The 20,039-nt window shown below is 39.6% G+C and overlaps 1 protein-coding gene across 1 annotated transcript in view; it reads right to left on the bottom strand.

The window, feature by feature from the left end:
* dnah12 (dynein, axonemal, heavy chain 12) overlaps window positions 1-20,039 on the bottom strand; it is a 175,417-nt gene that overhangs the window by 130,315 nt on the left and 25,063 nt on the right. Inside the window, exons 6-13 of the mRNA XM_063068407.1 lie at window positions 19,441-19,516; window positions 18,309-18,467; window positions 16,485-16,680; window positions 13,694-13,882; window positions 12,998-13,160; window positions 9,760-9,851; window positions 8,295-8,473; window positions 6,662-6,797 (exon numbers count right to left, since the gene is read on the bottom strand). Of these exons, the coding sequence (XP_062924477.1) occupies window positions 6,662-6,797; window positions 8,295-8,473; window positions 9,760-9,851; window positions 12,998-13,160; window positions 13,694-13,882; window positions 16,485-16,680; window positions 18,309-18,467; window positions 19,441-19,516 (1,190 nt within the window). The remainder of the gene's footprint in view (window positions 1-6,661; window positions 6,798-8,294; window positions 8,474-9,759; window positions 9,852-12,997; window positions 13,161-13,693; window positions 13,883-16,484; window positions 16,681-18,308; window positions 18,468-19,440; window positions 19,517-20,039) is intronic.

The following is a 20,039-nucleotide window of genomic DNA, read 5'->3' as shown; positions in this document are numbered from 1 at the left end:
TTCGATATTCCTCGCAGCTAGCTTTCGGGCAAGCCCTTTGTAATGTCTTCTGAGGTCACCAACTGTGACCCCTCCGTTCCAGATACAATCGTTCTTCTGCGGTGAACCCGGCACCCAGGCAAGGGTGGACACACACACCAGGTTCCCGCCCACCCGTACCTTTCTACCCTGTGCGTCTATGGCTGGTTCCGCGATCAGACCTCCAAAAACTCCCACCAACTAGTGGTGGGGCACACCGCTTTCAGCGTCTCGTTACCTCGTGGAGTTGTGTGTCTGTTGCCTTAGCGAACCTGTCCCTTTTTATCCCCCTGCTGGGGTATCGCCTGTCCATCAAACTTCAAACAGTTCAGGGTTCAAAGCCACTGGTCTCTGACAATACTCGGAACTGTGTCTCCTTTTCGTTAATCCCTCTCGTCTCTCATTAACATTTCTGAATGTTCCCCCATTGTCCTCTTATCGGCATCAATCTTCTGATAATTTGGTCTATCGTCACACCCCTATCCTTCAAAGGATTTTTACCGGGGTAAAAATATAGTCATGAATACACTATCAGATACACACAAATATACATGTTTATCAGCTATTTGGCTAATACAGAGACTTTTAAGTTGTCAACACCTGACAGACAGTCAGCAATCACATTTTCTGTTCCTTTTATATGTGTTATTTTAATAATCCTCTAAAACTAGGCTCCAACTTAGCAAACTTCATAGTGGCCAAAAACACTAATGAATTGTGATCAGTGTAACTTCTCAGTGGTTTTCGCCCCGGACACAGATAACAAGGGTTGTCCCATACCAACTTAGCATTCTTTGGCAAGGGCTTAGTAAGAAAGTGGGTACTATCCGCAAAGTTGTTTTTTTTTCTGCAAAACTTCCGATAGTACCCCACCATCTCCAAGAACCTTCTCCGGGCTCTCTTGTCTGTCGGGGTGGGGACTTCAGAGATAGCCTGCACCTTAGCTTGCATCAGAGCCAGCTGCCCCTGTCCTACCACAAATCCCAGATAAGTGACCTTCGCGTGGCCGAACTCACTTTTTGCGAGGTTCACTGTCAGGCTGGCTTCAGACAGCCGTTTAAACAGCTCCTCTACCGCCGTAATGTGCTCCTCCCATGTGTCACTCCAGACCACTACATCACCAATATACACTTCTGTACTCTTTTGCCCATTCGTCACTGAATTAATCATTCTATAGGGGTGTTGCTCACTAGGCTGACCTGATGTGGCAACAGCTCCATGTCCCAGCTCTTTGCATCGCCTCGGGACATCTGGACCCATGTGGGCGTGCCGTTTAATTAGCTCTCTTAGCGGTTCGCTTTGTTCGGGGATTAAGGGAGAGAACTCAACAGCAAAGTCGATCAACACAATAGAGTTCTCCCATCTGGTCAGCACCACACTTAACTTTTCAAAATGGGTTTTCCCCTTATCAGGTGGCACCCTAGCCTCATTAATTTTCATGATATCACCAGCTAGATCTGTTTTCTGATCATGGTGAGCTTTTAACATGTTAATAGCCTCTAACTGTGTTAACTCGCGTCTGCAATAGGCAATAACATCCTTCCTCCTGTGCAGCCAGTAAAATTCTTTCATGACTCCGCCGACTGTTTTCCTCCCCCCCAGAATGTCCACCGAGGGGTATCTTGTGGGTCAGGTTAAGAATCTTATTCCCATAAATTTTTGGTACCATCCCCCATTCCTCATCTGCGGGCACGGTACTTGGTCTCCCTTTCTTCCTTAGCACTCCTTCCTCCACACAATAGCCTACTGGCTCCCTTTTTAATTCTGCTTCAGAGAGAGCTGTCCCCGCCGAAACCATCAGCTCCTCGTCTCGCTCCCGTGTCTGTACAGAGTCCTTCCTTGCTAATGCTAAGTCAGCCTCAACTCCTTCACTTTCTCCTGTTTCACTACGCTCCTTCTTTTCACTTTCTACCTCCCCCTGGTACAAGGCTGGTAGAAACGACTCAGCTAAATTTACTTCGGCAGCCTTCCTGGACATACGCCGAGTCACTGCGCAAACGGGATAAACCTGTGAGTCCATGGGTGGGGCCTCAGTGCTGGCAGGCTGGCCTGTCAGTTTTACTGCTGAGAACACATTTCCGCCGGCAAGGTCATTACCGAGTAAGACTTCCACGCCTTTCATCGGTAGTTCGGGCCTCACCCCGATCGTGACCGGTCCAGAGACCAAGTCGCTTTTTAGGTGCATCTGGTGCAAGAGTACTGCCTCAGTCCCTTTCCCAATGCCTTTTATGACCCTGACTTTCCTAGTCTCGGTCTCTGAACTAAAGTCTAACACACTCTTTAATATCAATGACTGACATGCTCCCGTGTCTCTCCAGATCCGTACTGGAACTGGGTTTAACCCCTCCTTCACCGACACCAATCCGGTCGAGATAAACCTCTCATGCCCTTCCTGAACTTTGTTAGCCCTCTCCTCTCCTAGCGGTTTGCTTACCAGCTCAATACAGCCAGTCGGAACCGCCGCCTTTCCTTTTCCCGTCTCCTTCCTTGGGGCAAAGCACCTGGACGCAAAGTGTCCGACTTTCCCACAATTATAACATACGACCCCAGGAGACTTCCTACCAGACGGCTCCCGGTCTACCTTATCCTTCTCACTAGTCCCCGGCTTACTTACTGACTTTTCTGGCGGACTCTCCCCACCGTCCTGACTACCCTTCTGGTAGCCTTTACTCGGGGCAAACTTCATTTTATGCGTCAACGCATACTCATCCGCTAACTTAGCAGTTGCAGCTAAAGTGTCTGCCTCTTTCTCATCGAGGTAGGGTCTCGTACCTTCAGGGACACAACCTTTAAACTGCTCAATCAGGATCAGCTGTAGCAGTCTGTCATAATCCCCATTGACCCCTTTCGAGGTGCACCAACGCTCACAATATGTCTGCATCTCACGGGCAAACTCTAAATACGTGCGGTCCCACTGCTTCCTCGCATTCCAGAACCTCTGCCGGTATGCCTCCGGGACCAACTCATAAATCCTGAGGATGGCCTCCTTCACCACCTCATACTTCTGGGCATCTTCTGTGAACAAAGCCGAGTAAGCTTGTTGGGCTTTTCCTTTAAGTACACTCTGAAGCAAGACAGCCCACTTATCCCTTGGCCAGTCCTGACTTGCAGCAACTTTTTCGAAATGGAGAAAGTACCGATCGACATCGGTATCGTCAAATGGGGGAACCAGCCGAACCTCCTGGGTCGCCCTGAACCCTCCACCTTGGTTCGGCATGAGCCCCTGTTCTGCCCTTATCTTTAACCTCTCCAGTTCGAATTCCCTTTCCCTCTGTTTCTCTTCTCGCTCCAACTGTTTGTCCCTCTCTCTCTCGCAGTTCTAACTGTCTCTCTCTCTCTTCTTGTTGTTGTTCTAACTGTTTCTCTTCGTGTTCTAGCTGCCGTACCCAGAACTCGTGCTCGAGTCTCAATTTTTCAAGCGCACCTGTACCGCGTCTCCACCAAGATTTCCAATAGATATCACTTCCAGTTCCCCTTGGGGAAACACACCTTTAGACACATAATGCTCTACGATAGCTCTGTGTATCTCCTCTCTCCTCATTGTCGACTTCCCCTTAATAAGATTCAACTGTTTGGCCACAGCTGCCAATTCCGCTTTCCTGGCATCCTCTAATGCCTCCGAGGTCGGCACCTTTAGAAATTCCTCAATCTCCATTTCTGCTTTTGTCTTTTCTTTCTTTCGGGAATTTTAACCCAATCAATTTACCCCGTCCCAAATTTAGCGTTCAAAACCCCAGACGAGCCCCCACTTATGTTACATACCCCGTAACTGGGTTGCCAAACCAGCAGAAATGGACCACTTAGTTGGAGTCTGGATTACTGGAACTAAGAAAGTTTTATTAAAGAAATAAGCAACACAGTACTCTAATCAAAAGGATATAAATGCAACAGTTTAGCAATGACAAAACACAGAACTAGGATAATAGGATAATAGGATCAACCAAGCTCTATCGCAGTCTAGGGGTAAGTGATCAGTTTCAAGTGACGCAGAGTTCAGTTCAGTTCACAGTAATTGCTGTTGTGCCGTTGGGGCGGGGAGAAGAGAGAGCGAAAGCGAATGAATATTCAGAATGGATTCCAACCAAACCTTCGATATTCCTCGCAGTTAGCTTTCGGGCAAGCCCTTTGTAATGTCTTCTGAGGTCACCGACTGTGACCCCTCCGTTCCAGATACGATCGTTCTTCTGCGGTGAACCCGGCACCCAGGCAAGGGCGGACACACACACCAGGTTCCCGCCGACCCGTACCTTTCTACCCTGTGCATCTATGGCTGGTCCCGCGATCAGACCTCCAAAACCTCCACCAACTTGTGGGGGCACACCGCTTCCAGGGTCTCGTTACCTCGCGGAGTTGTGTGTCTGTTGCCTTAGCGAACCTGTCCCTTTTTATCCCCCTGCTGGGGTATCGCCTGTCCATCAAACTTCAAACAGTTCAGGGTTCAAAGCCACCGGTCTCTGACAATACTCGGAACTGTGTCTCCTTTTCGTTAATCCCTCTCGTCTCTCATTAACTTTTCTGAATGTTCCCCCATTGTCCTCTTCTCGGCATCAATCTTCTGATAGTTTGGTCTGTCGTCACAACATGTATAACCTTTTCCATTTTTTTATATATGTATAAATCTATAATTATTTATATATTCCTACGTACACATTGAGATGATATAAAAAGTAATTAGGCACTTAAGTAGATAATTATGTGCAGTTGTAATTCTACTCTATTAGGCTAAGTAATGATATTAGTTGTTAAGAAAAGTAGTACAGTAATAATAGTGGATTAATAATAATTTCCACATATCTCTTCTGGACCATTTCTTTCTGGTCCAAAATATTGTATGTAAGCCTATGTAACTATTTGTAGGTGTTTATATCCTAACTCGTATGTCTACCCCCAGACATAATTATCCAATCCCTATGTACTTACTTACTTAATTTTATCATTTTTTTTCCCTTTCCCAAATCTTTTCCTTTACTTGTGTTAATTCTCCGTTTTCCAAAAAAAGAAAAAAAAAGTAAACATTTGGACCAAGGGTGCTTACGTTAGCAATATTACTGTGTTGATGAGGAAAGCAGTATAAATCATTAGGAGAGTCATCTAAAGTCTGCTCGCTGGGGTTATATATTCAATCCATTTATTCCAAATTTGATAAAATTTTTCTTTTTGAATTCTCAGACAGTAAGTCATCTTTTCCATTTTAAATATTTCCAAGATAATTTCATACCAATCTTCTAATGTAGGTGGTATTGGATTTAGCCACTTTCTAGTGATTGATTTCTTACTTGCCGCTAAGAGGGCCTGCAGCTACTTTATATCTTCCTTCTGTTCAAAAAACAATACATGCCCCAAATAGAGCGTCTCAAAGTTCAGAGGTATCTGGGTCTTAAGTACCTTAACTAATGTTCTATGAATACCTTTCCAATATAAACTTAAGTTAGGGCAATCCCAGAAAATATGGAAATGATTTGCCTCCTTGGAGCCGCACCTTCTCCAACATGTCACATTTGTGTCTTTATATTTTCCTGATATGGGGTCTTGAAGTATCTTATAATATTTTTCCAACAATGTTCTCTCCAAGTCAAAGAATTAGTCGAGGACCACTGAAAGCTGCATATTTTCCCCCAAGCCTCCTCTGAAAGTACCAACCCCGCTTCTTTCTCCCACTTCTCTTTAATATACAACGTGTTTACATTTTTAGAATGGGAGAGTGCATTATATAATCAAGAAACTGATTTACTTGGTATTGAACTGTAGGCCGAATTCAGAATTTTGGAAAATTCTAATTCTACTGTTGTTAAGTCTGTATATCTACAACTCTGGTTAACTTAGTGTCGTACTTGAAGGTACCCAAAAAAGTCATTGTGTTCTAGGCCATGTTTGTCCTGCAGGAATTGGAAACTTTGTAATACTCTCTTATGTATAAATGAGAGGTAGGTTGTAAGACCTTTCTTTGAGAGAAAGAAATTTTAAAGGGGAAATGAGGGAAAAGTTTATTTATATAAAATACTTCCCCCCAGATCTCCTTTAAGTTCAAGTTCAATTATCATTCAACTATACATGAATACCCATGGATATAGCCAAACGAAACAGCATTACTCCAGGGCCAAGGTGCAAAACACAGCACCAACCATCATATACAGCACAAGGCACATATAGCACATATAATATAGCAGTAAAAATACAGTCACACAAAAAATACAACATAGCCCAAGTCCCTGAGTGGCATGTTTTGCACTTTAATGGTGCATGAATGACTGCTGGCAATAAGCCCTCCGCCAGCCGCAGACACGCACATGTACGTTATCCAGCTTGCGTTCCACCGAGCAAACACTGGAAAGCATTACCAATGGGAGGAGCATGCCCCCAGTCCCGCATGGACAGCCCTCCAGTGCTTCCTCCCCTGGGCAGACGCAACAGGCAAGCCCACGGCTTGAAGCCCAGGCCACGCTACAACCAAGGCCACGCAGCTCCCCCGTCATCGGTGTCACCAATAAACCAGTGAACAGGATTTGCAGCATAATACATAAAATTATATATATTTAAAATATATACAAATACAAAGATTGATATCTGAAACTCATTGCCAGAGGAGGCGGTGATATCAGGTTCAATCATTATATTTAAGAGACATTTAGACAGGTGTACTTACTTTGATCCTCATATTCAAAGCTGCAACACCTGCACTTCTTACTTCATTCACATAGTCAATCATTTCCAGCATTTCTTTTGTACCCTCAGGAATATTCAAAGCTTTATCCACAATATTTTCAAATTCTTGGCAAATTCTACAAAAAAAACGACCAAATTATAATTTCACTAAGTCTCAGATTCAGTAACAAGTCTGAGATCTTTATTAGCAGAAAATGCTTAGGAAAGATCTAAATAAGCACAGAAAATCAAATGGCTGGATCTTGCTGAGTTGAGGGTACTACCCACACTTGTCACCATTCTCTGACATTCCCTTGAACTTATCTCCTCTGAACTCAGGTGCCCCTGCAGCTAAATGATAAGATGCAAAGCAGGAAAAAGCATCTAGCAAAATAACCGGGTAATGTGGATGGGCCACACTAAATCCACTCAAGGAACTATTCTGGAAACCCTGTCACATGACAAAGCACTGATCCTAAATAATTCCATAAATTAAATATGAGCAGCTAAGGCAGCTGTAGAATTAGATGGAACACATTTGCGTTATTGCCCACATATATAAAGAGAATATGACCCCTTTCTTTCAGGTTACAGCTTTTTGTCAAAGCTGTCAAGGTTTTTTTTAAACCTATCTGAATATTTTCAGAAAATATTAAAAGATGTTAAAAATGAAATAAATGACAAAATAACATTTCAAAACATTTTCAATAGTTAAGTCATTAAATTAATCAAAGACGATTTAATTAAAATAATATTTGCCTTATTCTTATTTTTCCCACCAAACCATAAAATCCCCATTAAGTGAACCTGGTGCAGGAGTAGAAATCAGATACTCCTTATGCTGGGGAATGCCAGCAAGCATCTGCTCAACAGCTGGATCCCCTGCAGGGTGCAGTAATGATGCAGCACTGGGAAGTTGTTGGCAGAACACAAAATTCTGTGGGATGGGTGGCACAGTGGCGTAGTGGTTAGCACAACGCTTTGCAGTACAGGTGACCCAGGTTCAATTCCTGCTGCTGCCTGTAAGGGGTTTGTACGTTCTCCCCGTGACCGCGTGGGTTTCCTCCGGGTGCTCCGGTTTCCTCCCACAGTCCACAGATGTACCGGTTGGTAGGTTAATTAGTCACTGTAGATTGTTTCATGATTAGGTTAGGATTAAATTGGGGAATTGCTGGGTACCACAATGTGAAGGGCCTATTTGGTGCTGTATCTCAATAGATATATAAATTCAGGACTGTTGTTCACAAACCTGAAACTAGCCAGCATCCTTTTGAGCAAAATTCAGCAAAATCAGGAACACAAATTTTAATGATATATAATGATAATCAGAAGTGAGGTGTAGTTCTTAGATTTGTTGATATGGTTATGATCCAATTTTAAGACTCTGTGGTGACTTGTGATTTGTGTACCCCAAGCACACACAGGAGCCCATTATCAACATAATCCAATCTACACAAAATCAAGATCTTTCTCCACCAAGAGCTTATTTATGTCAAAAGCACAGTAATGATGGGTGAAAGACGTTTACTCTGAGTTACATTATGGGAAAAACATTTTGAATATGAAAAATGAATTTCAGAATTAGCAACTCGATATTTCAAAATGATTAATTTCCACTTGTAACATTGACCTACCGTAGGTTTTCTTCTCTGTGTTTTGCAACCAGTCCATCGAGCAACATTTCTGCACAGCTCTTTGCTTTTTCAGCTAGGCCATGCTTTATATCCTCACAATCCACCCGCACCATATGAAAGTCGGCAACTTTCTGCAGGCTCATGATCTCCACTGCTAAGTTACGAAACTGGTCTATAAACTTAACAGAGGTTACTTAATTATTAAAATAAATAAATGTTTAAAATAAAGGTTTGCACTGGATATAAGAAAAGGTGTACATAAATTTATATTACAGGTTCTTTTGCAATGCTGCTAGTTTTCCTTTCACTGACTACCTCCTTCATTCTTTTAACGTCCTTTTTTTTCTCTAGTCAGAGGGTATCACAAAGATACAGCATTCTGGCACCTTTTCTAATTGTTTTTCGTCATCTTCAGTCCAGTCAGTGAAAGCTTACTAATTGCAAGGAGTGATGCAAAAGAAAATTATATCCTCAACAAATAATGATGCTTAACTTTAACTAAGAAACACTGAATAGTGATCAGGATCAGGAACCAATAGTTACTTTTTCTTTTCCACCAATTCTGCAAATTTCACCACCTCTATAACGGAAAGTTAGCAAAACAAACCAATGGCTGTAGCATTTAATACTGCATTAGATGATACAATTATTCATTGAAGCACATGAGAACGAATTTAATTTTTACTGCTGTTCTAAATCAACCAACTGCCGATTTTTCCTCATGGACGCCATCATATTCCTCACCAGAGTAGGTCACTTTTGAATGAACTGGTGTCTGTAATGTAGCTCCAGATATGAATATAAAATATTCAATTGGATATAGCAGATGTTTTGTGTATTTCTAATCTTGATATGACACTTGATTGGATGACAGTGATGTGATGTAATTGCCCTACAACTGGGTGTGCATAAGACTCCACGTGTAAATGGTTTAAGAGCTCAATATATGTAATACACTGCTACTTCCTGATGTTTATTATTAAAATCCTAATTAAGTTGTTAAGACACCACAACCGGCTCTGCGAATAAAAGTTTGCAAGATTGATACATCATGAAGGCTCAAACACATAACTGAAGCCGATCTTCATGTTAAGAAAGATCAGCATGAGTTTGGACGAGTCACAGCAAATTGAAATATTTATGGTTTCCTTGCAGAAGCAGGCATCACATAGGAGTGAGGTTGTAGCTGAGCAGCTGCACACAGCAGCATCCCAACAATAATATGACATACTGAGAATACAGCGGCAGAACTGGTGAACATAGCATCTTTCGATAGCAAGACCTTAAGGGTTACAAAGTACTCAAAGATTGTAAATATAGCAGAGCTGTTTATGAGATTATTTCCTTATGCTTTCTTATAGATATAAGCTACAACACAAAATTGGACCTTTGACCTAATGGTGTCCCCTGATCCCAGAAAGAATTCCTAAATATTAAAGCTAGAATATTTGTTAGATAAACTTACTACTATGTAGTCATCAAATGAATGTTCTTCTTCCATGAATTTCTGTATGCTTTCTTTGGCTGTCCCATTTATTAGCCAGTCATAATTATCAACTATGGAAATAAACAGATTTATGAGATTAATAACTAAAGTACACCATTCTCAATGTCAAGGTCATTAAGTTCACTAAATGAAAAGGATTTTCTAGAAAGAGATCCTTGACTCCTGGCAATAAAGATGATTTTGTGTTGCATTTGAGTGCAGTGCTTCTTAACAGTCAGTCCGTGTGGGCAGCAATATCTCTGATCCCATTATGCTGAGCACCGGTGCTCCTCAAAGCCGTCTGCTCAACCCACTGCTGACACATGACTTGTCGCAGGATCCAGCTCAAACCGTGTCATCCAGTTTGCAGGTGACACAACAGTGGTTGTGGCAATATTGATGACGAGATGGAGTAGAGCAACTGGTGGATTGGTGTGAGAAGAATAACCTAAGCCTGAACATGGAGAAGACAAAAGAAGTCGTGGTGGTGCTTCAGGAAGATGCAGACAAACCATCCCCCTCTGTGAATACATGGCTCCTCCATAGAGTGAATTAAGTGCACCAACTTCCTGGGAGTTCACATCACAGATTACTTCACCTGGTCTGGAACAAGAAGGCTCAGCAACTCCTCCACTTCCTAAGAAGATTGAGGCAAGCAAAGCTCCCCCCTCTCCCCACATCTTAAGTGCATTATACAGGAGCATCATTGACAAGTTGCATCTCCATCTGGTATGGAAGCAGTCAAGCATCGGACCAGAAGTCCCTACATGAGAACAGCTGAGAGGATGATAGGGGTTTCCCTTCCATCCACTGGGGACAATTATCAGGAGTGTTGCAGGTGCAGGGCCTTGAGTATTGTTAAGGGTCCCACCCATCCATCCAGCATCCTCTTTGACGCTCAGCCATCAGGCAGGAGACTACAATGCATTAAAAAAACACAGTCAGGATGAGAAGCAGTTTCTTCCCCCAGGCCATTAGGCTTCTGAACTTCCCACTGCATCATATTCGAAGTGTCATGGGTTAATCTGTTCCAAACGTTCCAATATTTAAAATTAATGCACTTTAGTTTGTTATTTATGTGTGATTCATCTGTAAATTTTATCCTTACCTTCATAAGTTATTGTGAGTTACATGCACTGCTGTGCTTTACACCCTGGTTCAGAGAAATGTCTCATTTCTATATATATTATATGGTTATATACGTTATACACATGTATATATTTAAATGACAATAAACTTGACTTGATAAGGTTATTTCACATGGTGATGAATCATAAAGTGATTTTTTCCACTTATCAGAGAATCATTAAACTTTTCTTGTATTTACATATTCCATTGAAACAGGCTGTTGTTAATATTGTTAGTAAATGAATCAGGCTGGACTTCAATGTGAAATGAAGGTGATCCTAAGACTGTAAATAGTCAGCAACTTTCAGGAAGTTCTCATGCAATTCAGCACGCAGATCAGGAAGTCACCATCTATCCTAGTCCTCCAAAAGCTACATGTGACCCTCTCATGTAAACACACAAATTGAAATACATGGAACGGCATAAAAACGTAATGAACACATATATTAAACCTGCCTAAAAAGGACGGGAGATCTACACAGTTTAAAAACATGATTAACATTAAAATGTCTTAACTATTGGCAAACAAACTTTCTGACACTAAAAAATAGCACTTCCAAATGTTCAGTTCTGTTCCCTCATTATATATTAAATTATTTATTATTTATTTTTAAATAAAAATTTTATAAGCTTTTTATCTTACAAACATTTTTGTTCTTTCTGTTCTTTTTTTTATTCTGTGCAATGATTTGCCAGTAACTCAAATGTCTGCTTTATATTTTCAGTGGTGCCATACTCAAATGAATTGTTCTTCCTAATTGGTTAAGAAAATATACTAATGCTAGCACTGTCAGACTCTCTGTAGAAGATAATGTGCCAAAGTATCTCAAGTTACAATGAAAAACCTTAAGGGGCATCTATGGAGAAATTGAAGAAGAACAATCATCACCATGGGGGATAGAATAAGGTGTTATATTCTCTCATTTTGCATTGTCCATTAGCTCTGTCCAGTCAAATCCTGCAGGTAATAAAGTACTTACGTTTTACCAGTTCAGGACATCCTCAGCTATTTTTGACTCTTTCTTGCTCTGAAGATGGAGCTCAACTCAGAAAATGTTTTTAAAAATTGAGAACAGCTGAGAAACAAATGACATTTTCAATCTTTTCCCATTCTTTAATTCAGAATGGGTGAAAAAATTCTAAGCCAATATCTTCTGCTCACACCACAATTATTTTTCAGTGACCACTGAGTCCATCCATTTCTGCTTGGCAAATGTTATAAACTGACCAGGTTGCTAGCCCAGTATTGTAATCATAGCTGATATGAAGATAAGCTGCAAATACGTAGCACTATCACCAAGACTGCTGACTTCCTTCTTTGCAATTCATCCTGCCTCTTGTTCTGTCTGGGCTTAAATGCTTCTTGAATACATTCTTGATGTGTTTTCATTCTTCTACTTTCCATTACCATAATGTTATTCAAAACTTTGGTGTCTGAACCATTCCATTTCCCTGTTACCCCTCAGCTTACTGTTCACCCTGGTTACACAAAAACTCAATTTTAAAATTCTCAGTCTATTTTTCAAGGTCCTTCATATCCTTGATATCTGCTTCTCAGTTACTTATTTCACCCTTAAACCTTTCCAGTTCTCTATCCACTTAATGTTTCATTTGGAGTTGAAAAAATGCTGGAGGATTGTGCCTCAAGTTCAGGAATTTCCTCCTAAAACTTCACCTTCATTTTTTCCTTTTACATATGTATTTCTTAAAACCCATGTCTTCTTTTAATCTGACCTAATCCTCTATGAAATTTTGTTCCATAAAACTCAATCTGTACTGCTACATTATAGGTGTGTAACTAATATAAGGGACTACAAAATCATTGTTAATGTAATGATCAATGCACCTGTATAATAATACGCATATTCTTGAAACTTGGTTTTATTGATTCCAATGGAATACAACATGATCATTTAAATATAATTTATGTTTAGCATGATACCAAGGATGAAACTCTGCTCGTGTTACTTACGCTATCACTTGTACCCATTTTTATGAAATTGTCTGTAAATGACATGGTGCCTGGTGTTAAAATAGCTTTCTTTCATATTAAGTTAATTGGATTGAAAACAATGATAAATTGACGTACCATACTGTTGGAAATGTTCAGCTGCACCTTTAAAGTTGTTTTTGATTGTCTCCTTGAGTGTAGAATAGGCCCAGTTTAGGATATCAGCAGATGGTTTAGCCTTGATATTCTCAACATCATCAGAAGTACTTTCGGCCAGCCAGGACTTCACTGTTTGGACGTTCTGACAGAAGTAAAACAAGAGGAAATTACACACACTGTAATTTAATAAAATCAAGAAAGATTTTCTTTTGTATTTTTTGTACCAAGACTGTACACCTGTTTGGGGATAAAGAGCACACAGAATAAACCTTCTTTCACTGTGTATTCTTAGAGTTTGTGCAACCTAATGTACTTATTTACTATCTATTTTAAATGGCTGGATATGAATATGCATAAGTATATTGTTACAAACTATAGTGACACAAGAGATGTAGAAGTTATGTTATTACAAAGTTACTTACATTTAAAATTCCTTTAAATTCAACACAACATTTCAGTATTGCATTCTGTTAATTGTTTTATATACCATTGTTTCTGAAATAAATTTATGCATTAGAAACTTATATTTTACTTCAGGAGCCTAGAGTACAGGCAATAGAGGATCTGTCATCACTATGTAACTCCATTGTAAGAAATTAAAGCTGTTTTGGCATATACATTCAAATTTTTCATGCATCCTTTGGGAAGTGCATTAACAATTTAGGAAGCACGTACCTGCATGGCATCTTCTATTTTTGTTATCACAAACAGAACAGTCTCCTCCAATTCTGAATATGTGGGGTAGAATTCCATTTTGTCTTCATCAGCTACTAAATCCATCTTAAATTGGGGCATTCTGTATTTGTCCACTTCATCAAAAAGACCTGTGTAGGCTTTCACCGTCCTTCCAAGAAACTCTTGCAACTTAGAGGGCAAAAAAATAAAGTTAAACTCCTTTTTTAAAATGCAATGATATTAACTCCTCATAAGTAACAAATAACACATCAGATTTTTGATATAAAAGGTGGTTCCTTAATAATTTCTATCAACAATTCCTACTTCTTTATTAATATATTCACTATGGTGTTTAAAACTTTAAACATTATTTACACAAGTATAAAAAAGGTGCTTAAGTTGAATGACATCTGTTGAGAATAGCCTTCAAAACTCAAATGAAGCTTTTGTCTTTAATACATTGTATAATATCCAGCTAAAATAGTCACATTAACTATACAGTTACTAATCATAATTATGCCATTTTTTTAAAATTATGAAGGTGTCAATACTACCTTTGAAAATTACCGTAAAAATGCAGAATTCCTTGTTAAGCTACACATATTCCCACAGAAACTTAGATATGCAGTATCACAGTGAATACTTCAAAATACCTCTGACGATAACAAACAGAAATCAAATAATTCCCAGTAAAATGGTGCACAAGAAAGAAAGTGCAGATAATCTGAGCAAATTTGCACATTTGTAGGTAACATGAAAAATCTGTGCCCCCTGTTGTTTTCATTGAATAGCATTATCCATTCTATTGTTTAGCTACATGCTATTTGAAAGAAACAACACTGAAAGGTCCAGAACTTGCTTAAGGAAAGCCAGCATCTTTTGAAAATGAGGTGGATTTGGATTGCAAAGGATAAACAGCAAAATTTAGGGGAAAAATATTTGATTGAAAGAGGGAGAGAATCTCTCTCGTGCTACATCAGAGGATCTGTTAAGAGGACAACCCCATCACCCCTCAAGAAAGTCAGTTCCATTAAAGATACAGTCAAAGGAAGATGAGGGCAATGCTGGTAAAATGTTAATGTTCTCTACATTACAACAATAATCACATTTCAAAATTATTCAATTGCTGTAAAGCATTGTGCAATGTCAGGAACTTTGAAATGTGCTACTTAAATACTAAACTCTTTTTATGGTCAATTGGAATTATCAACAACAAGAAGAGAAATAGGTTGGCATAACAATGACCATGCACTCGACGTCAGCAGATCCAAGGAACTGACTATGGACTTTAGGAGAAGGAAGTCAGGCAATCTAGCACCAATCCTCTTTGAAGGGTCTGTAGTGGAAAGGGTGAGCAACTGTAAGTTCCAAGGTCTCAGCATCTCGTAGGATGCAGGACCTATCATGGGCCCAACACATGGATGCAACAATGAGGCTGTGCACTAGTGCCTCCACTTTTTTTGACGTTTAGGGAGGTTCAGCATGTCACTGAAGAGTTCTACAGATATAGAATGTTAAGCATTCTGAGTGCTAGCATCATGGCCTGGCGTAGGAACTCGAAGGTACAGGAATGCAAGAGACAGCAGAGAATTCAGCCAGTTCCATCACAGATACAGCTCTCCCCATCATTGAGGACATCTATAAGAGGCCATGTCTTAGGAAGGAAACATCCATCTTTAAGGACCTCCACCATTCCCTCTACTCATTGTTGACTTTGGGCTGGAGGTAGAGGAGTCTGAAGACCCATACCTCTTGGTTCAACAACAATTTCTCCCCCACTCCCACCAAGTTCTTGAACCAATCTAAAAACCCTTAATTCTGCTTGCATATTTCACTGAACTTGCATTGTTTACTGTGCATCTGTAGGTCATGAGTACAGATGTGCGATGTCTAGCTCTTCTCAGCCTCCTCAGAAAGCAGAGGCATTGGTGAGCTCTCTCGATTAGGTAAAATGCAATCCGGGAGCATGAGAGGTTGTGTATGATGTCCACTCCCGGGAGATTGAAACTGCTCGCAGTTCCACTGCTGTGCCGCCAATGTGACGAGGGGTGTGAGTGTTGCAGTTTCTCCTGAAGTCGATACATCTCTTTTGTCTTGTTGGCAATGAGGAAGAGGTTATTTTCCTGGCACTAGGGCTCGAGCTCTTCCACCTCCTCTCTGTAGGCTGCATCATCGTTGTTGATGATGATGTTTATGTTTTTTTGTTCGTTCTGTCATGTAAGTTGTGCATAATTTATGTTAATTTATTCTTGTAATTTATTATGCTGCTGCAGGAAGCTAGTTTGCAGGCAAATATACCCATAACAATAAACTTGAACTTGAGATAAAACGTACATTATTCTACATTATTGCTGTACGAACTGCCACTCTATTAATCACAAAACACATACCTCTCACAACAATGTATATCCACACTGCCATCATCAGATCATGGTTTATTAAATATCCTTCTTATTCTTCTCATGCCTTAGCACCATACCAGACTTCATTTACCTAGACAACCTTTCTGCATTCCACCATGCAAACCACATTCCTCGTGTCAGTTACATTATGCTAAATGTAATCAGTCCAAGCAACTGAGGTGATTAAAAAATTAAAACAGATTCTGTAACTAGAGAAGATCCATGGTATGATGCAATGGAGACAAATATTATTAGGTTACCTTAAAAAAACTAGACTATACTAAAAGATTTAGTAAGCCATTTTCTCTTTCCTGTGATTAAATGGAAATGTCTAAGAACTGAACCAACAGATATCAGAGGAAACTACAATAAACTTGAGCAATAGTTACCTGATTACCTATCAGCACATTAGCAGTGGAGTAGAAACAGTCCATTTTTTCAGGTTTAATATTCTTTATTTGCTCTTTGTCGGTTAGCAGACTGAGAACTTTAGGGTACCACGTGGTCATTATTTTTTTCTCCATTTTGCCATGCTCTATCACTACATTATTCTTAAAGGATTCACATTCAATTGGTCCTTTGCATCTAAATCAATAATCAAAACATCAAAGTACAGCTGTCAAAGTCACAAAACCACAAACACATTATAGTAGAATTACAGTACAATATTATTGATGCTCATTAACCTTTTAATGCTAAGTTTATAAATGTCATTATCATAGTTTACACAGTACAGTAACAGGTCTTTCAACACAACTAGTCCATGTCAACCAAGTTACCCACCTGAACTAGTTCTATTTGCCTACACTTAGCCCGTATCCTTTTTTTATCTATGTCCCTGTCTAAATGTACTTTAAATGTTGTCGTTACTTATGCCCCTACCACTTCACTTCATTTACCCACTAGAACTCCTAGACTATCCAGTCTCTCTTTATAACTCAACCCCTTCAATCCCAGTAACATTTGTAACATCTTGTGAAATGTTTCTGCACTCTTCCCAGTTTAATTAGATTAGATTAGATTATAGATTCAACTTTATTGTCATTGTGCCGAGTACAGATACAAAGCCAATGAAATGCATTTAGCACCTGACCAGAAATGCAAAGAATAGTGTTATTTACAAAATAACTGTGAATAAAAAAAGTGCTACAGCATACAAATATAAAAGTACTGAGACAGTACAATATGGGTGCAATACTACTTAGCGCTGTGATGAGAGGTTCAGCAGTGTCACAGCCTCAGGAAAGAAGCTCTTCCTGTGCCTGCCGGTGAGGGAGCGGAGGCTCCTGTAGCGCCTACCGGATGGGAAGAGAGTAAAAGGTCCATGGTTAGGGTGAGATGCATCCCTGATAATGACATCCGTCTTGTAGCTAGGTGACCACAACTGCATGCAGTACCCAAAGTGTAGAATCAGCTGTAACATTGTAGGGTCAGCACAACATTGTGGGCCGAAGGGCCTGTACTGTGCTGTACTGTTCTATGTTCTCTGTTCTATGATGACTCAACTCTTGTACTTAATGCATTGACCAATGAAGGCAAGAGTGCCAAACATCTTCAACACCCTGTCTCTGTGTGTTGCCAATGTCAGAGAACTTCGTACTTTACCCTTGGGTCACTCAGTCCTACAACACTTTCCGGGGATTATAGTATCATCCACAAAGTTACTAACCATGTCATCTACATTCTCACCCAAATCATTAGTATAAGTAACAAACAAAAGGGACCCAGCACAGATTACTGTGGCACACCACAGATTACAAGCTTCCAATCTAAAAAAAATCTCTCTATTATCACCCTCTAACTCCTACCACCTAGGCAATTTTGTATCCTATTGGCTAGCTCAACCTCGATCCCACACGATCTAAATTTCTGAACTGGCTGAACCTTGTCAAATGCCTTGCTAAAGTCCATGTAAACAGCATCTACTAGCCTGCCTCCTCAAACCTTTTGGTCACCTCTTTAAAAAAACTCAGTCAAATTAGTGGGACATAATTGTCCACAATTCAAAGCCATTCTCACTATCCCTAATCATTCCTCATCTTTCCAAACACAGATAGGTCCTGTCACTCAGAATCCCTTCCAGTAACTTTCTCACCACTGATCCACTGATGCCAGGTTCACTAACGTATAGTTCCCCGGCTCACCAGTCCGTAGTTCAATGAAATGAAATCTTAAAATGTCCTATTTTTGCATCATAAGTTGCCTTTTCATACCTACAATCTGACAGATCCAGAAGGAGCAGCTTGGAAAAAGTAAGATAACCTAAATCCAAAACTGCTTGCAGAACCGGGTGAAGGATGTAGAGATTTGTTTTGATCTCCTCTCTAGCTTTTACAAAACTCTCATGCCAAGGATTAGAGAAGTCCAAACCTCTAGATAACAGAGAACAAAATACATAAATAAATTTTAGTTTAAATGAAATAAAATGCTACACATATAAAATATACAGTTAAAAATCTCAGTACAAAATTTTCAAACCATAAGGACTAATTTTCTATTTGCCATCACTACTAATGCCAGAAAATTTGGATAAGCAGGGATTGGAAATATTGGTAGCAGGGGAATAAAAACTACTACCAGTGAGAATGAGGCAAGTAAATTTATAAATTTAATCTGCTATATGGCAAGCCGATGTTTCTTGAAACTTTTAAGTCAAAACCTGATTAATTATGCATTCAGTATTTGCAGCCAATTTTTCTTCTCAGTACGTGGCTGGAAATATTATCTCACAGACTGCCTTGGATTAGAAGAGTCTCAACTTTTTCTCAGAAAAGTGCAATCAAATTCAGATTTACTCTGCTATGTAAGAATATTAAAGGATCTTTGTCATAAACATTCAAAAAATTTTAATCAATTTCATGGACAGAGTTTGTTCTAGATCCCACATGTAATGAGATCACCCACCAAAGAGTTTGCACTGAGAACCTCATAGTTTTCTTGACTTACAAGTTCTTTAATCATATGAAGATAAAGATTGGAGCTCATTTTACCCATGCAATTTTTGGCTTTGCTGATTGTGAGGGGCCACTTGCTGTCTCTTAGGTTCAGTATCAGTGCAATTCTGCTCAGCTGGGGAAAGTTAGTATTGTAGTGACACAGTTGTGCTTCCTTCTCCAGCCCAACAATTTTATAATATATGTATTGCAAATTTGCTGTATTTCTAGTGCTATGCTGGTGAGTAGATTCCAGCTGTAAATGTTTCTTTTACACCTGGAAGTCTATGTGAAGTATTTGATGTGGAAAGGTGTTCATGCATTCACAAAGTTAAATGACTGAATTAATGAATCTTGAATCTATATGAAATAAGCATTTTGGTAGCTGACTGCATCAGCACTTTATACTCACGTTGGCTCCTGTGGAAGAGGTTCTGAATCTTCATACTCCAGGCCTTTCACTTCTGGCTTTACAAGAACACTTTTCACTAGAATGTATGAAATGGATAATAAGTAGATATATTTGTTGTTAATTCCTTAACTTTTAAAGTTAGCAGCTATGTAAATTATGGCTTTTCCTTTATTTTCAGTGCAGACCGATTCATATTACAGATGAATAAAACACACTGAGTTTATTACAATACCTATATAATATAAATACCAAATCAAAGACAGGCAACTACTACTGGATAGAGAGGAACAATTATTTCCTTCTCAGGAAAGTGAAGCAACAAAAACATCTTTAAGATTTATTAGTAGATTCTATTGCGTTATCTTGTGTTACATACTGTAGCGTTTTAGAAATAAACCAGCAGCAAGAAATTTCACACTGAGTCAGATTTTAATGTTAAAACCATTATCTTTATTAGTATCTACTTATAATATAGTAACTTAACCAAGATAAACAAATGTTAACAGTGTTATGCGTATTTATGTGTGTAATATAGCTCCCAAACTAAGTTAAGCTTGGGGAAACAAAGCTTAGACTCTTGAGATGGTAAAGTAGGAAAG

Source organism: Mobula hypostoma, chromosome 15, assembly GCF_963921235.1.
Source record: "Mobula hypostoma chromosome 15, sMobHyp1.1, whole genome shotgun sequence".
Classification (NCBI taxonomy): domain Eukaryota; kingdom Metazoa; phylum Chordata; class Chondrichthyes; order Myliobatiformes; family Myliobatidae; genus Mobula; species Mobula hypostoma.
The sequence above is the reverse complement of the archived record's forward strand: the minus strand, read 5'-3'. Positions and strand labels throughout refer to the sequence as shown.